This window comes from Drosophila ananassae, chromosome 3R (assembly GCF_017639315.1).
Source record: "Drosophila ananassae strain 14024-0371.13 chromosome 3R, ASM1763931v2, whole genome shotgun sequence".
Classification (NCBI taxonomy): Eukaryota; Metazoa; Arthropoda; class Insecta; order Diptera; family Drosophilidae; genus Drosophila; species Drosophila ananassae.
The window spans coordinates 12,037,754-12,050,013 of record NC_057930.1 but is presented as its reverse complement, the minus strand read 5'-3'; the positions used below and the strand labels follow the sequence as shown (position 1 = coordinate 12,050,013).

The 12,260-nt window shown below is 42.5% G+C and overlaps 4 protein-coding genes and 1 long non-coding RNA gene across 8 annotated transcripts; 3 read left to right on the top strand and 2 right to left on the bottom strand.

Annotated features, from left to right (window-relative positions):
* The first annotated feature begins 98 nt into the window (after window positions 1-98).
* LOC116656022 lies at window positions 99-1,938 on the top strand. The gene is made up of 3 exons (XM_032455143.1): window positions 99-131; window positions 1,165-1,837; window positions 1,899-1,938. The coding sequence occupies exons 1-3, from the start codon at window positions 99-101 to the stop codon at window positions 1,901-1,903; spliced, it is 711 nt and encodes a 236-aa protein (XP_032311034.1). The 3' UTR covers window positions 1,904-1,938.
* Window positions 1,939-2,402: 464 nt separating this feature from the next.
* Window positions 2,403-5,180, top strand: LOC6503369 (cytoplasmic aconitate hydratase-like). The gene is given in 8 exon segments (XM_032455332.2): window positions 2,403-2,427; window positions 2,481-2,674; window positions 2,730-3,144; window positions 3,147-3,450; window positions 3,483-3,603; window positions 3,659-4,251; window positions 4,253-4,266; window positions 4,328-5,180. Coding segments are annotated over 8 exon segments (2,463 nt in total). The 5' UTR covers window positions 2,403-2,417; the 3' UTR covers window positions 5,140-5,180.
* Window positions 5,181-5,927: 747 nt separating this feature from the next.
* On the bottom strand, window positions 5,928-6,498 carry LOC6507296 (aprataxin and PNK-like factor; the record flags this gene model as incomplete). The annotated part of the gene is made up of 3 exons (XM_032455455.2): window positions 5,928-6,170; window positions 6,227-6,390; window positions 6,449-6,498. Coding segments are annotated over 3 exons (444 nt in total), but the record flags the coding sequence as incomplete, so codon positions are not given.
* A 156-nt stretch (window positions 6,499-6,654) lies between these two features.
* LOC116656071 lies at window positions 6,655-6,925 on the bottom strand. The gene is made up of 2 exons (XR_004311084.1): window positions 6,817-6,925; window positions 6,655-6,696 (listed from the first exon to the last, which is right to left on the bottom strand). It is a non-coding gene; the product is annotated as an uncharacterized LOC116656071 (long non-coding RNA).
* A 790-nt stretch (window positions 6,926-7,715) lies between these two features.
* On the top strand, window positions 7,716-11,936 carry LOC6503372 (39S ribosomal protein L13, mitochondrial). 4 transcript variants are annotated; one of them, XM_014904898.3, is made up of 7 exons: window positions 7,718-7,859; window positions 7,922-8,045; window positions 9,631-9,857; window positions 9,914-10,062; window positions 10,130-10,868; window positions 10,938-11,266; window positions 11,327-11,936. In XM_014904898.3, the coding sequence occupies exons 1-7, from the start codon at window positions 7,836-7,838 to the stop codon at window positions 11,787-11,789; spliced, it is 2,055 nt and encodes a 684-aa protein (XP_014760384.1). In that variant the 5' UTR covers window positions 7,718-7,835; the 3' UTR covers window positions 11,790-11,936. The 4 variants fall into 4 exon arrangements, with proteins under 4 accessions (XP_014760383.1, XP_014760384.1, XP_014760385.1 ...); XM_014904899.3 differs by lacking the exons at window positions 7,718-7,859; window positions 7,922-8,045 and adding an exon at window positions 9,380-9,458; XM_001965309.4 differs by lacking the exons at window positions 7,718-7,859; window positions 7,922-8,045 and adding an exon at window positions 9,419-9,538.
* Window positions 11,937-12,260: the final 324 nt, after the last annotated feature.

The following is a 12,260-nucleotide window of genomic DNA, read 5'->3' as shown; positions in this document are numbered from 1 at the left end:
AGAAAGCTCGTTCGAAATGCACATGGAAACGGATGGAAATGAAATTGCATTTCAACACAGAATTTCAAATTGACGTCCGATATATAATAATCTTCAAAATGTTTAAAAATTATGGACAAGTTACAAATGTGGTAAGTAAAAAAAATAAGTAGTATATAAGTCGGAACGGCCGGGATCGGGCGACTATATTCTATAGCTGCCATATAACTGCTTGATCGGAAATGCCATAACTTTGGTGTTTTTTAAGTTAGAGAGTTGAGACTTTTCGAACTGTTATATTTGACAAAAATATCTTATTTCATAAGGATCGGCCGACTATATCCTATATCTGTCATATAAGGATCGCAATTGGCATAATTTTGGTGTTTTTTTAAGTTAGTTCCAGAGGGTATTATAATTTTGGTCAAAAGTGTGCAACGCAGTGAAGGAGACATCTCCGACCCTATAAAGTATATATATTCTTGATCAGGATCACCTCCTGAGTCGATATAAGCATGTGCGTCCGTCTGTTTCCACGCAAACTTGTCTCTCAGTTTTAAAGCTATCGAGTTGAAACTTTACACACATCCTTATTTTGCATGCAGGCAGTAAGTCGGAACGGCCGGGATCGGTCGATTATATCCTATAGCTGTAATAGAACGATCGGAAATGCCATAACTTCGTTGTTTTTCAAGTTAGAAGGCTGGGAGTTTCAATGGGGGTTCCTCTTTGGGAAAAACAATCTGATCTGCCAATTTTCATAAGGATCGGCCGAATATATACGATCCGCTATATATCTTATAATATAAGATGCGTGGCGCCACCTAGCAGACTGCGACTCAACTGCAGGGGTATCTAAGCTTCGGCTCCGCCCGAAGTTGTTTTTATTTAAATTTATTTTTAGAGTGTTTTTTTTTTTTTGTAATATTAAGACTTTTTGTCTTAAAGAAGGTGAAATAGATATTTAAAAAACCTTTTCAACGATGTAGGTTTAACGACTATAACCAGACTATAAACGATCCGCTATAATATAAGATGCGTGGCGCCACCTAGCGGACTGCGACTGAACTGCAAGGGTATATAAGCTTCGGCTCCGCCTGAAGTTAGCTTTCCTTTCTTGTTTTATTATTTCCTTTTCTTGTTTTACTAAAATTTCAGAAAATTTTCAAAAAAACAATTATTCAGCGGGTAGCCCCTAAAAGGCGGGTGATTGTCAATCGAAGGCGGCCAGTGGTGGCAGAACCGGAGCCGGTGTTGGCGGCACCGGAACTGGTCTTGGCAGCACCGGATCCGGTGTTGGCAGCACCGGAACTGGTGTTGGCGGCACCGGAACTGGTCTTGGCAGCACCGGATCCGGTGTTGGCAGCACCGGAACTGGTGTTGGCGGCACCGGAACTGGTCTTGGCAGCACCGGATCCGGTGTTGGCAGCTCCGGAGCCGGTGGAAGACGGAGCGCAGAAGAACCCGAAAAGACTGTACCGCACCCGGTACGAACATAAATGGAAGGAGGTAGTCCATTTTGATGGCAACGGCACAAAGTGGGTAAATGAGAAACTGCAGTGCCCACTTTGCTTCTTGCCATGCGCGTCTAATCGGAAGTACTCGGCCCACTTTGCAATGTGCGCAAAAATACCAAAAGTTTACGGCTGCCAATACTGCCCTTTCATCAAAGCGCTGCCCAATCTTGGGCAGCACCGAAAATTTCGATGTAAGGGCAACAATACATTGTATGAGGCTGTTGGCGAGATGGCCGATTTGCGGCAGCGTTGGCGAATACAGAAAAATGAAGAGAGGGCCGTGGAGGATACGGCGGAGGAGTTGTATGGTGCTTCTGAGGAGATCCTCGACGGCATTTTTGGTAAGTTTAAAAAACATATAAATAATTAAATTTTTATTAATATGCAATTTGTTTTTTACAGATTAGACTGATATAATAAGGAGCGGTGTAATTTTAAGATTTTTTAAATAAAATTATTATTGTTATTATTATTTATTATTTTTATTATTATTAAATTATTATTTAATTAATTAAATTAGTATTTAAAATTTTTAAAATAAAAATGTTTAATTTTCCACATTTGTTTTTCAAAGTATTTTTTAATTCCTAATATTTCAAAATTTTAATCAATAGAGAATCGACTATATCTCTGGCAATATTTATCCGATTCTTGAGCGGAATACTTTAAACGACTTGTGGAGCGATTCTCTATATAACAAAATATTTTTGCCGAAATTTGGAAAATGGTATTATTAAAAATCTCTTACCTTACAAATTTCTGTCGTCCCTTCATTAAATATATTTAAATTATATATAATTAATTTTGTTGTGTAAAATAATTTAAAATCCACAAACTTATTTGTTTCGGTGTACTTTGTCGTTCAGTAGCTTTAAGCGTCTTGCCACACTGAGTGCCTTGTTTTTGTCCTATTTCTCCGTCATGTCCTCCAGTAGGTTTTATTTAAAAACGTGATTATATTTAGCTGATTTAAAATCCTTACAGATTTATTGCTTCGATTTTTCACAGATTCCCTGCCGTTTTCTATTCGCGTACTGCTGGAATCCGCGGTGCGCAATTGCGACAACTTCCATGTGCTAGAGAAAGATGTGCAGAGCATTTTGGGATGGACCCCTGGCCTAAAACAAGGAGCCAATGACGTGGAGGTTTTGTTCAAGCCGGCGCGTGTTATTCTGCAGGTGGGAGAGTAACAACACTCTGATGTACATTTGTGGGTAACATTTATATTTTAAGGACTTCACTGGTGTTCCCGCCGTGGTGGACTTCGCCGCCATGCGAGATGCTGTCCGACAGCTGGGCGGCAACCCCGAGAAAATCAATCCCATCTGTCCCGCCGACCTGGTCATCAACCATTCCGTGCAGGTTGACTTTGCACGCACCTCGGACGCCCTGTCCAAGAACCAGTCCCTGGAGTTTGAGCGCAACAAGGAGCGCTTTACATTCCTCAAGTGGGGGGCCAAAGCCTTCGACAATATGCTGATTGTGCCGCCTGGGTCCGGCATAGTGCATCAGGTTAACCTGGAATATTTGGCGCGTGTAGTTTTCGAAAGCAATGAGGCCGATGGCTCGAAGATCCTATACCCGGACAGCGTTGTTGGCACTGACTCCCACACCACAATGATCAATGGCTTGGGAGTATTGGGCTGGGGCGTGAAGCAGAAGCTGTGATGCTGGGTCAGTCCATCTCCATGCTGCTGCCTGAGGTTATTGGCTACAAGCTGGAGGGAAAGTTGGGCCCGTTGGCCACCTCCACCGATCTAGTTCTGACCATCACAAAGCACTTGCGGCAGCTGGGCGTAGTTGGCAAGTTCGTCGAGTTCTACGGACCCGGAGTGGCGGAGCTAAGTATAGCAGATCGAGCCACAATAAGCAACATGTGTCCGGAGTACGGAGCCACCGTCGGCTATTTCCCGATTGATGAGAACACCCTTAGCTACATGGATCAGACAAGTGAGTATTGATTTTTGAATGTAAGAGGCACAGTAGTCATAAATAATCAACTTTAAATCGGTCGGAGAAGAAAATCGACGTCATTCGGGAGTATCTTAAGGCCACAAAGCAACTTCGGGACTATTCTCTTGAAGCTCAGGATCCCGTATACACTGAGGTAGGTCATAATAGAAGCCTTTATACTTCAGTTCTAAAAAACCTTCCATTTGCAGTCTGCCACCCTGGATCTGTCGACGGTGGTTACTTCCGTTTCTGGACCCAAGCGTCCGCATGACCGCGTCTCAGTCTCTGGCATGCTGGAAGATTTCAAGTCCTGCCTGATCAGTCCCGTGGGATTCAAGGGATTCGCAGTGTCACCGGACGCTCTCAAAGCCAGCGGGGAGTTCCAGTGGGACGATGGGAAGAGCTACAAGATCGGGCATGGATCTGTGGTGATTGCTGCAATTACATCATGCACCAACACCTCCCACCCCTCGGTGATGTTGGGGGCCGGTTTACTGGCCAAGAAAGCCGTCGAGAAGGGCCTGAATATTCTTCCCTATATTAAGACGTCGCTCTCGCCTGGCTCGGGAGTGGTGACCTATTATCTGAGGGAGTCGGGAGTGATTCCCTACCTAGAGAAGCTGGGATTCGATATCGTCGGCTACGGATTCATGACCTGTATCGGAAACTCTGGTCCTCTGCACGAAAATGTTGTGAACACCATCGAGAAGAACGGATTGGTTTGCTGTGGTGTCCTTTCGGGTAACCGGAATTTCGAGGGACGCATCCACCCCAATACGAGAGCCAACTACCTCGCTAGCCCGCCAGGAAGTCTACAGTGAGTACTGAGACTGTTTTAATTACTTTTTAATAATATCTCACTTTTCCGACACAACCAGGCAAAATACAACTGGGGTCACAGGACTGGGAGACGCTGCAGGTTTCAGAGAGGAGCGAGGCATCCACGTACATCAAACGTCCTCCCTTCTTCCAGGACATGACTCGTGAACTGCCCAAACTGAGCGGAATTGCGAATGCACGCTGCCTTCTCATGCTGGGCGACTCGGTGACCACCGATCACATCTCTCCAGCGGGATCCATTGCCAGGAGATCTCCTGCAGCGCGCTACTTGGCGGAGCGTGGGCTCACGCCGCGGGACTTCAATTCCTACGGATCAAGGCGGGGCAACGATGCGGTTATGGCGCGAGGAACCTTCGCAAACATTCGTCTCTTCAACAAGCTGGCCTCCAGAACAGGACCCACCACTATACACGTGCCCAGTGGCGAGGAGTTGGACATTTTCGATGCGGCGGAGAAGTACCGAAGCGAGGGAACTCCTCTGGTCCTGCTTGTGGGCAAGGACTATGGAAGTGGCAGCTCCAGACTCTGGGCCGCCAAGGGACCGTTCCTGCTGGGCATCAAGGCGGTGATTGCGGAGTCCTACGAGCGCATTCACCGCTCCAACCTGGTGGGCATGGGCATTATCCCGCTGCAGTTCCTGCCAGGACAGAGCGCCGAGACCCTGAAGCTGAGTGGCCGCGAGACTTACAATATCGACCTGCCCAGTGGCTTAAAGCCCGGCCAGCGCATTCAGGTAGAGGCCGATGGCAATATTTTCGACACCACGCTGCGCTTCGACACTGAGGTGGACATTACCTACTTTAAAAACGGTGGAATTCTTAACTATATGATCCGCAAGATGCTGGATTAATTAACGCATTTTTAAGAAATATTATTCCATTTGCATTTCAATGTTATTTTTTATTTCTGAGAAAGAAATTATATTTGAGTTTTTGTTTGGGAATAAATGGTGTTGATTTTTTAAATATATAAAAGCTTACATTTGTTTAATAGTTTAAAACTAATTAAATTTAATTCTAGGGTGCTATTTAATTAAACAAAAGTTTGAATTTATATTGGCGGGGAATTTGAAAGTTGTATCAGGACTCGCAGAACGAGGTCAAGTGCGTGTCGGACTGGCAGGCCCTTCAAGCAGTGATGCAGTACGTCGAGGATGAGCCACCCAAGCCCAAGGATGAAGACGGAAACGAAGTGGATACTGCACTTGCCACGCTGGCGGAAGAGAGCCTCAAGAAGTTCCAATTCTTTGTCGACCCAACCGAGTACATTCTTGGTCTTTCCGATCTTACGGGAGAACTGATGCGTCGCTGCATCAACTCCCTGGGCAGCGGTGACACGGACGCATGCATGGAGACCTGCAAGGCCCTGCAGCACTTTTACTCCCCCTCACTTGGAAGAAATCGGCTCATCCTTCGAATTCCAGGTACATTAGCCTGAACTGCCAGCGTGCCCGTGAGCTGTGGCGCAAGATCACTACCATGCGGCAGAGCGTTTTGAAAGCCGAGAATGTCTGCTACAATGTGAAGGTTCGTGGCGGAGAGGCAGCCAAATGGGGTACAACTAAGTAATTTGGTATTTGAAACAACTTATTCTAGAATATAGATTAACAATAAACCCAATAGATGGGATGAAATGGAACTTCAGATCCTATTTAATCGTAATCTTCGCTGTTGATGCGCTGGCTGTCGAACTCTAGTTCGTCCTCCTCATCATCGTCGTCTATATCCCCGCCTGGACGATAGTCAGCATCTTGGTCATTGTCATCAGCGAAAGGATCCTCCTCATCCTCCTCCTCCTCCTCGTCCTCTGAAGCAAAATCTTGCTGCGGTTTCTTGGCTTTCCGTTGTCGGAGACGGTTGCTTATGTTCTGGGCGGAATTGACTGAAGTTTCTGAACTTTAGTCCACTTGAAGTCGAAGCGAAGCGAGTCCTACTTACAGTCTGGAGGGTGTGAATGCTGCTGAAAGTGAATGGGATTGCGGCGGTAGCAAGCGTTGCCGAAGGGACACGGTGGGGTGCCCAGAGGCGGTTCCGGGAAGTTGGGTCGTCGATAGTCAGGATCTCCTGGATGAGCTTCTGAACTTCTGTGGACTGGATTGCGTCTAGAATGATTGTGGTTAGTAAACAAGATTATATAATTCAGTAATTTGAACCACGAACGAATACCAAAGCGGCAGGAAGGCCTGGTGCTGCTCGAGGACACGGATGAATCATCTGCTGATTGACCATTAGTGGGTACAGATCCTGTTGAAGGATCTGCACTACCAGAATGTTCCGTTTTTACAGAATCCATTGTGGATGCAGAGGATTCCGTTTTGATCTTTGTTTCAGGAGGACCACTTGTGGAAGCAACTGAGGGGGTCCGGGGACGGGGTCTCCCGACTCTGACTCCGTTTTTATGGACACCTCTGCAAAATAATAGTATGTAATAAAAATTCAAATCTAAAACAATAAACTCCTTATTTTTCCCTAAAATAAGCCTCGTTTTAATTGCTTAATAATTCAAAATTTTAAATGTTCATTTTTACATTTCTGCGCGGCAAAATATTACGGAATTCGTAATATTCTCGTTACGATTTTCCAGAGCTTCATTTTTGCAGCGTTACGATTTTCCGGAGCTTCATTTCCATCGTTACGATTTTCTGGAGCTTCATTTCATGTCGTTCAACTGTGGTCACCCTGTGATGAGCACAGAGGGCGCCAAATTTGAATTTTGATCTGTAGCAGTACCACACGAATGGAAAAATTGTTCGCTTTATAAAATGTTATGGAGTTAGAGTCCTGATTTGTAAATGGTACTCCTTTTTCAAATCGGATGTAAATTGGCTAAGATATTGGCTAAAATTGGCAAATGCCATCAACATGGCCTAAAAAGGATAACGCGTTGATTTATTTCAGAAACGTATTCATAACTTCCATAATATTTTGCTGGTTAATGAATGTTATACCATCCCGATCTTGGATCTTCGTGTACTATCAATTTTCGTCAAAACCTGGCCAACTGAAATCTGACCCCGATTTTCGAAAATTTTTAAAGGGGTAACATCCAAAAATTTTTACCAAAAATCGATGAAATTTTTGTCTCCCATATTTGGATACAGATCGAAGCGGATTGGAGTCCTGATTTGTAAATGGTACTCCTTATTCAAATCGGATGTAAATTTTCGTGAAAACCTGGCCAACTATCAAATAGTTTTCTTGATATTTATGTGGAAAACTACACTTAAATTAAAAAAAGGTTCTTTTGCAATTATATTCAAACAAATAACGTAATTAATTAACATTTTTCTCTTACTAATTTATTAAAAACATTTCAATTTATTTTTGAAGGTTTATTTAATAAATAAAAACTTGTGTAAAAAAATGTTGATTGAATATTTAAAATATTTCCCTCTGTTATGCAAGGATTTTTTAACAGAATTGGTTGTGCTGTTATGCGCAGTCAGCTGTTAACATTTTTCTGTCAACGTTGAAGAAGAAGAACTCAGGCACAGCCGAGAAATAGTTGTTGATTTTTGTTAAATTTTTCTATTAAACATTCAACAAAATGTCTATTGCCAAGCGTGTTCAGGTACGTAGACCCATTATCTATACTACCGTTTATGTAATATCCTATTTTTCCACCCTATTTAGCAATGGGCAACGTTTGCACGCACTTGGCACATTTATGATTGCACCTGGCAGAATCCATTCGAGTCGGCGAAATTGGTTAAAACTCACTTAATGGGCCTACATAAACCCATTTACCATCCCATGAGTAAGTACTATCCTTAGTAGAGTTATATTGCAATGGTTTTGCTTATAAAAGTTAAGAAATTTGAGTTTTTGGACACATCTTGTGTCATTACATCACCGGCGTGTTTTCCGAAGTTTTTGTTGCTGTATTAAAAAAATCAAAACAAAAGTGATAATTTGCTTCGATCTGAATAAATGGTAAATATTATAGCATATAACTGCAGTCAAAATAAATTCCACTCATTTCCTCTAAGAAAGTTGTAGTTTTTTATATTTTAAACCCAATAAATATTACATTAAAATGAGGTTTATTTTGACTGCAACAAAACACCATTGAGTATCCGTTTACCTTCAACTGATCAGTACTTACTTTTAGGATAAGCAAGTTTTCGAAATGGCCAACAAATTAAAAACTCGTAAATATAATTTTCCAGATGACTGCGGAGACCATGTGGTGCTGATTAACACTCGGGAAATCGCCCTGCCAGGCGATGAATGGGTCAAGCGAGTTTACTTTCATCATACTGGTTATCCTGGCGGAGCTTCGTGGACTCTGGCCTGGCAGCTCCACGAAAAGGATCCCACGATGGTAATGAAGAAGGCGGTGTACAACTCCATGCGAGGAAATCTTCAGCGTAGACATACAATGCAGAGGCTGCATTTATTCGCAGACGACCAGGTTCCGGAGGATATCATTCAGAATGTTACGAATCAAATCCGCACCCCGCGCACTGTTCCCCAGCGACTGGATCACATAGATAAGGAAACGCTGGAGAACTTCCCAAAAATAATGGATTATCCGAAGGATTACATTCTGCGTTGATATGTTGTTTAATTAAGCGAAATATAACTATTTTACTAAAAACGAAACTACAAAAATACTATCAGTACTATATGGAGATAAATGCATATATGCCTATATTCATGGGGGGATTGTTATGTCTATATCTTGAACCAGATATGTGGATCTGGCATTTTTCTTTTTTTCGAACACTTCAATTTTTTTATGATTTTCGACATTATTCTTAATGAATTTTATATTTTAATTTGGGCAAATCTTTCTTAACTTATTTGTTTTAATTTTTTATTGAAAGAATAGAAAAATCAGATATATATTTGTATTAATTTTTCATTGCTTTTTAATTGTATCCCCCCTTAAGTTTCATCTCAAATAGTACCATCACTAAATAAAAGTTTTCTTTTTTTGAATTTTTTTAAAAATAGTATCAAATTTAAGTCAGTAAAATTTATATAAATTAAAAATTATAATAGTTTTTATTATTGTGTTTTAATAATTTAATAAATAAATACTTTTTTGGGGGTTTTGCAATCTTGGGAAAACTCGACAACCCTTTTCGTTTACCGGCTGCGTCAGTGAGTTTGCAATTTAATCATTTATTTCTACTGCTCTCTTCTTTATCCGCCTACGGTCCAGGTATTTGAATATTATATAGTCTGGTGCGATCATCGGTGAACTCAATTGTTTAGTTAGAAAAACACAAACAGCTGGTTAAGGTTCTTACTTATCTGCTTTTATTTCTTGTAGCGATAGCGAGTGTGGTTTTATAAAAAGATTAAATTTATTGTTTTCGTTTATTATTCTTCAGTCTCCACTCGCGGGTTCTGCAGTTCACTTCGTCCTCTACCGATTTACCAGATACAGAAGCGCAACATGGGTCGTTTGGGTACCGTGGATCCTAGCTCCTACTCGCAGCCAGATCTGATTACCACTGAGCACAGTGTCCTCAACTGGAAGGTGGACTTCGCCGCCACAAAATTGCAAGGAAGTGTGCTCCACAAGTTCAATGTGCTGTCCACGAATCTGGAGAAGATTGTAAGTAATAGAGACAGCAAGCAGTCGACTAGAGCGATTAATATCCTGAAATTCAGATCCTGGATGTGCGTGACATCAATGTAACCAATGCCACGTTGCTGGCCGGAGGCAGTGAACTCCCAATCAATTTTTTCATCAGCGATCCCGTGGACGATATTGGCCAGAAGCTAACATTGGAGTTGCCATCTGGAACGGCTAAGGGAAGGTAAGCTCTGCGATTACGAATCTTATCTTTATGACACTCGTAAATAATCGGAAACACTTCATTTTAGCCTCAACGTTCGCATTGATTATGAGACGTCCAGCAGCGCCAGTGGATTGCAGTGGCTTAGTCCCGCCCAGACTCTGGGAAAGGAGCATCCCTACATGTTCTCCCAGTGCCAGGCGATTCACGCTCGTTCAGTGATTCCCTGCCAGGATACGCCGGCTGTTAAGTTCACCTACGATGCCACTGTTGAGCATCCCAATGAACTAACTGCTCTGATGAGCGCTATTATCCAAAAGAAGGAACCTGGCAAGACACTGTTTAAGCAGGATGTGCCTATTCCGGCCTATCTGGTGGCCATTGCCATTGGCAAGCTTGTATCCCGTCCTCTGGGAGAGAACTCCAACGTTTGGGCGGAAGAGGCCATTGTCGATGCCTGTGCCGAGGAATTCTCTGAGACAGCCGTCATGCTGAAAACGGCTTCTGACTTGTGTGGCCCCTATGTCTGGAAGCAGTACGACCTGCTGGTGATGCCTCCCTCGTTTCCCTTCGGCGGCATGGAGAATCCCTGCCTGACTTTTGTTACCCCAACTCTCCTGGCCGGAGATAAGTCGCTGGCCGATGTGGTGGCTCATGAGATTGCTCACAGCTGGACTGGAAACCTCGTGACCAACAAGAACTTTGAGCACTTCTGGCTGAATGAAGGGTTCACCGTGTTTGTGGAGTCCAAGATTGTGGGAAGAATGCAGGGCGCTAAGGAGCTGGACTTTAAGATGCTCAGTAACCTCACTGACTTGCAGGAATGCGTACGTATCCATACAGAGTATATATTTTTCCATAGTAATACCTTATTTTTGAATAAAAATCCTATCCAGATTCGTACTCAACTGAATAAGACACCTGAGCTGACCAAGCTGGTGGTGGATCTGTCCAACTGTGGACCTGATGATGCCTTCTCCTCCGTGCCTTATATCAAGGGTTCTACTTTCCTGCGCTATTTGGAAGACTTGTTCGGTGGCCCATCTGTTTTTGAGCCCTTCCTTCGCGATTACTTGAAAAAATATGCCTACAAATCGATTGAAACCAATGATTTCAAGAGTGCCTTGTATGACTACTTTAAGGATACGGACAAGAAGGATAAGCTGGAAGTTGTTGACTGGGATCTGTGGTTAACCACTGAAGGAATGCCGCCTATTATTCCCAAGTAAGCGGAAATAGGCAAAGTAATATTTTGTTATAAATTAAATCCTAAATATCCTTTCAGATTCGACGAATCCCTGGCCAACGTAACCAAGGAACTGGCCCAGTTGTGGAGTACCAAGTCTGTTGCTGAGCTGAATGGCACTCCTGACATCAAAAAGACAATTTCCATCCATCAACTGATTGATTTCCTGGGAAAACTTATTGAGAGCAAGGATATTGTTGATTTGAACGAGAAAAAGATAGAGCTCCTAGAGTCAACCTATAACTTGAAGGCCTCTAAGAACGCCGAGGTTCGCTTCCGCCTGAACCGTCTAATCATTCGGGCTCGTTTGATCAAACGTCTGGACGAGATCATCGCGTTTGCCAACTCCAACTTCCGGATGAAGTTCTGCCGCCCCATCTACCGCGACCTTGCCGCTTGGCCAGAAGCTAAACCCGAGGCTGTTCGCAACTTCGTCAGTGTCAAGGATCAGATGATGGCTGTGTGCTCGCACACCATCGAGAAGGATCTGGGATTGAAGTAAATTTAAGTCTGAAATGCATTTCTCACAAACTGGAAACATAAGCATTAAATTGTACATTTAAAAGTAAAAAATCATAACGTTGAATTTAGATTTCCAAGAACCCGAACCGAAAAAATATATTTTTTGATGAATTTTCATTTTCTTGAATTATTTGTTTTTATTAAAAAATAAGCAAAACTACGTTTATAACAAGTTGATTTCCATTTTCATGCTCATTTTAATGTCTAATCTTAAATTTTGCTTGCAATTTTTCGCATTACCATGATACCGTATTGATTCCAATTAAATATCTTCCTTTTTTTTATAGTTATAGCTCAACATTGACCAATTTCAAATATTTGGTGTTCGTAAAACTAATCAAATGGGCGTTGATCTGGTTGATCTTCGTTTCAAATTTCTTTTTATTTAAATTCATTAAATTTCTCTCTCTCTTTTTTCGACTTTGCACAGACACACACCATTTATTAAATT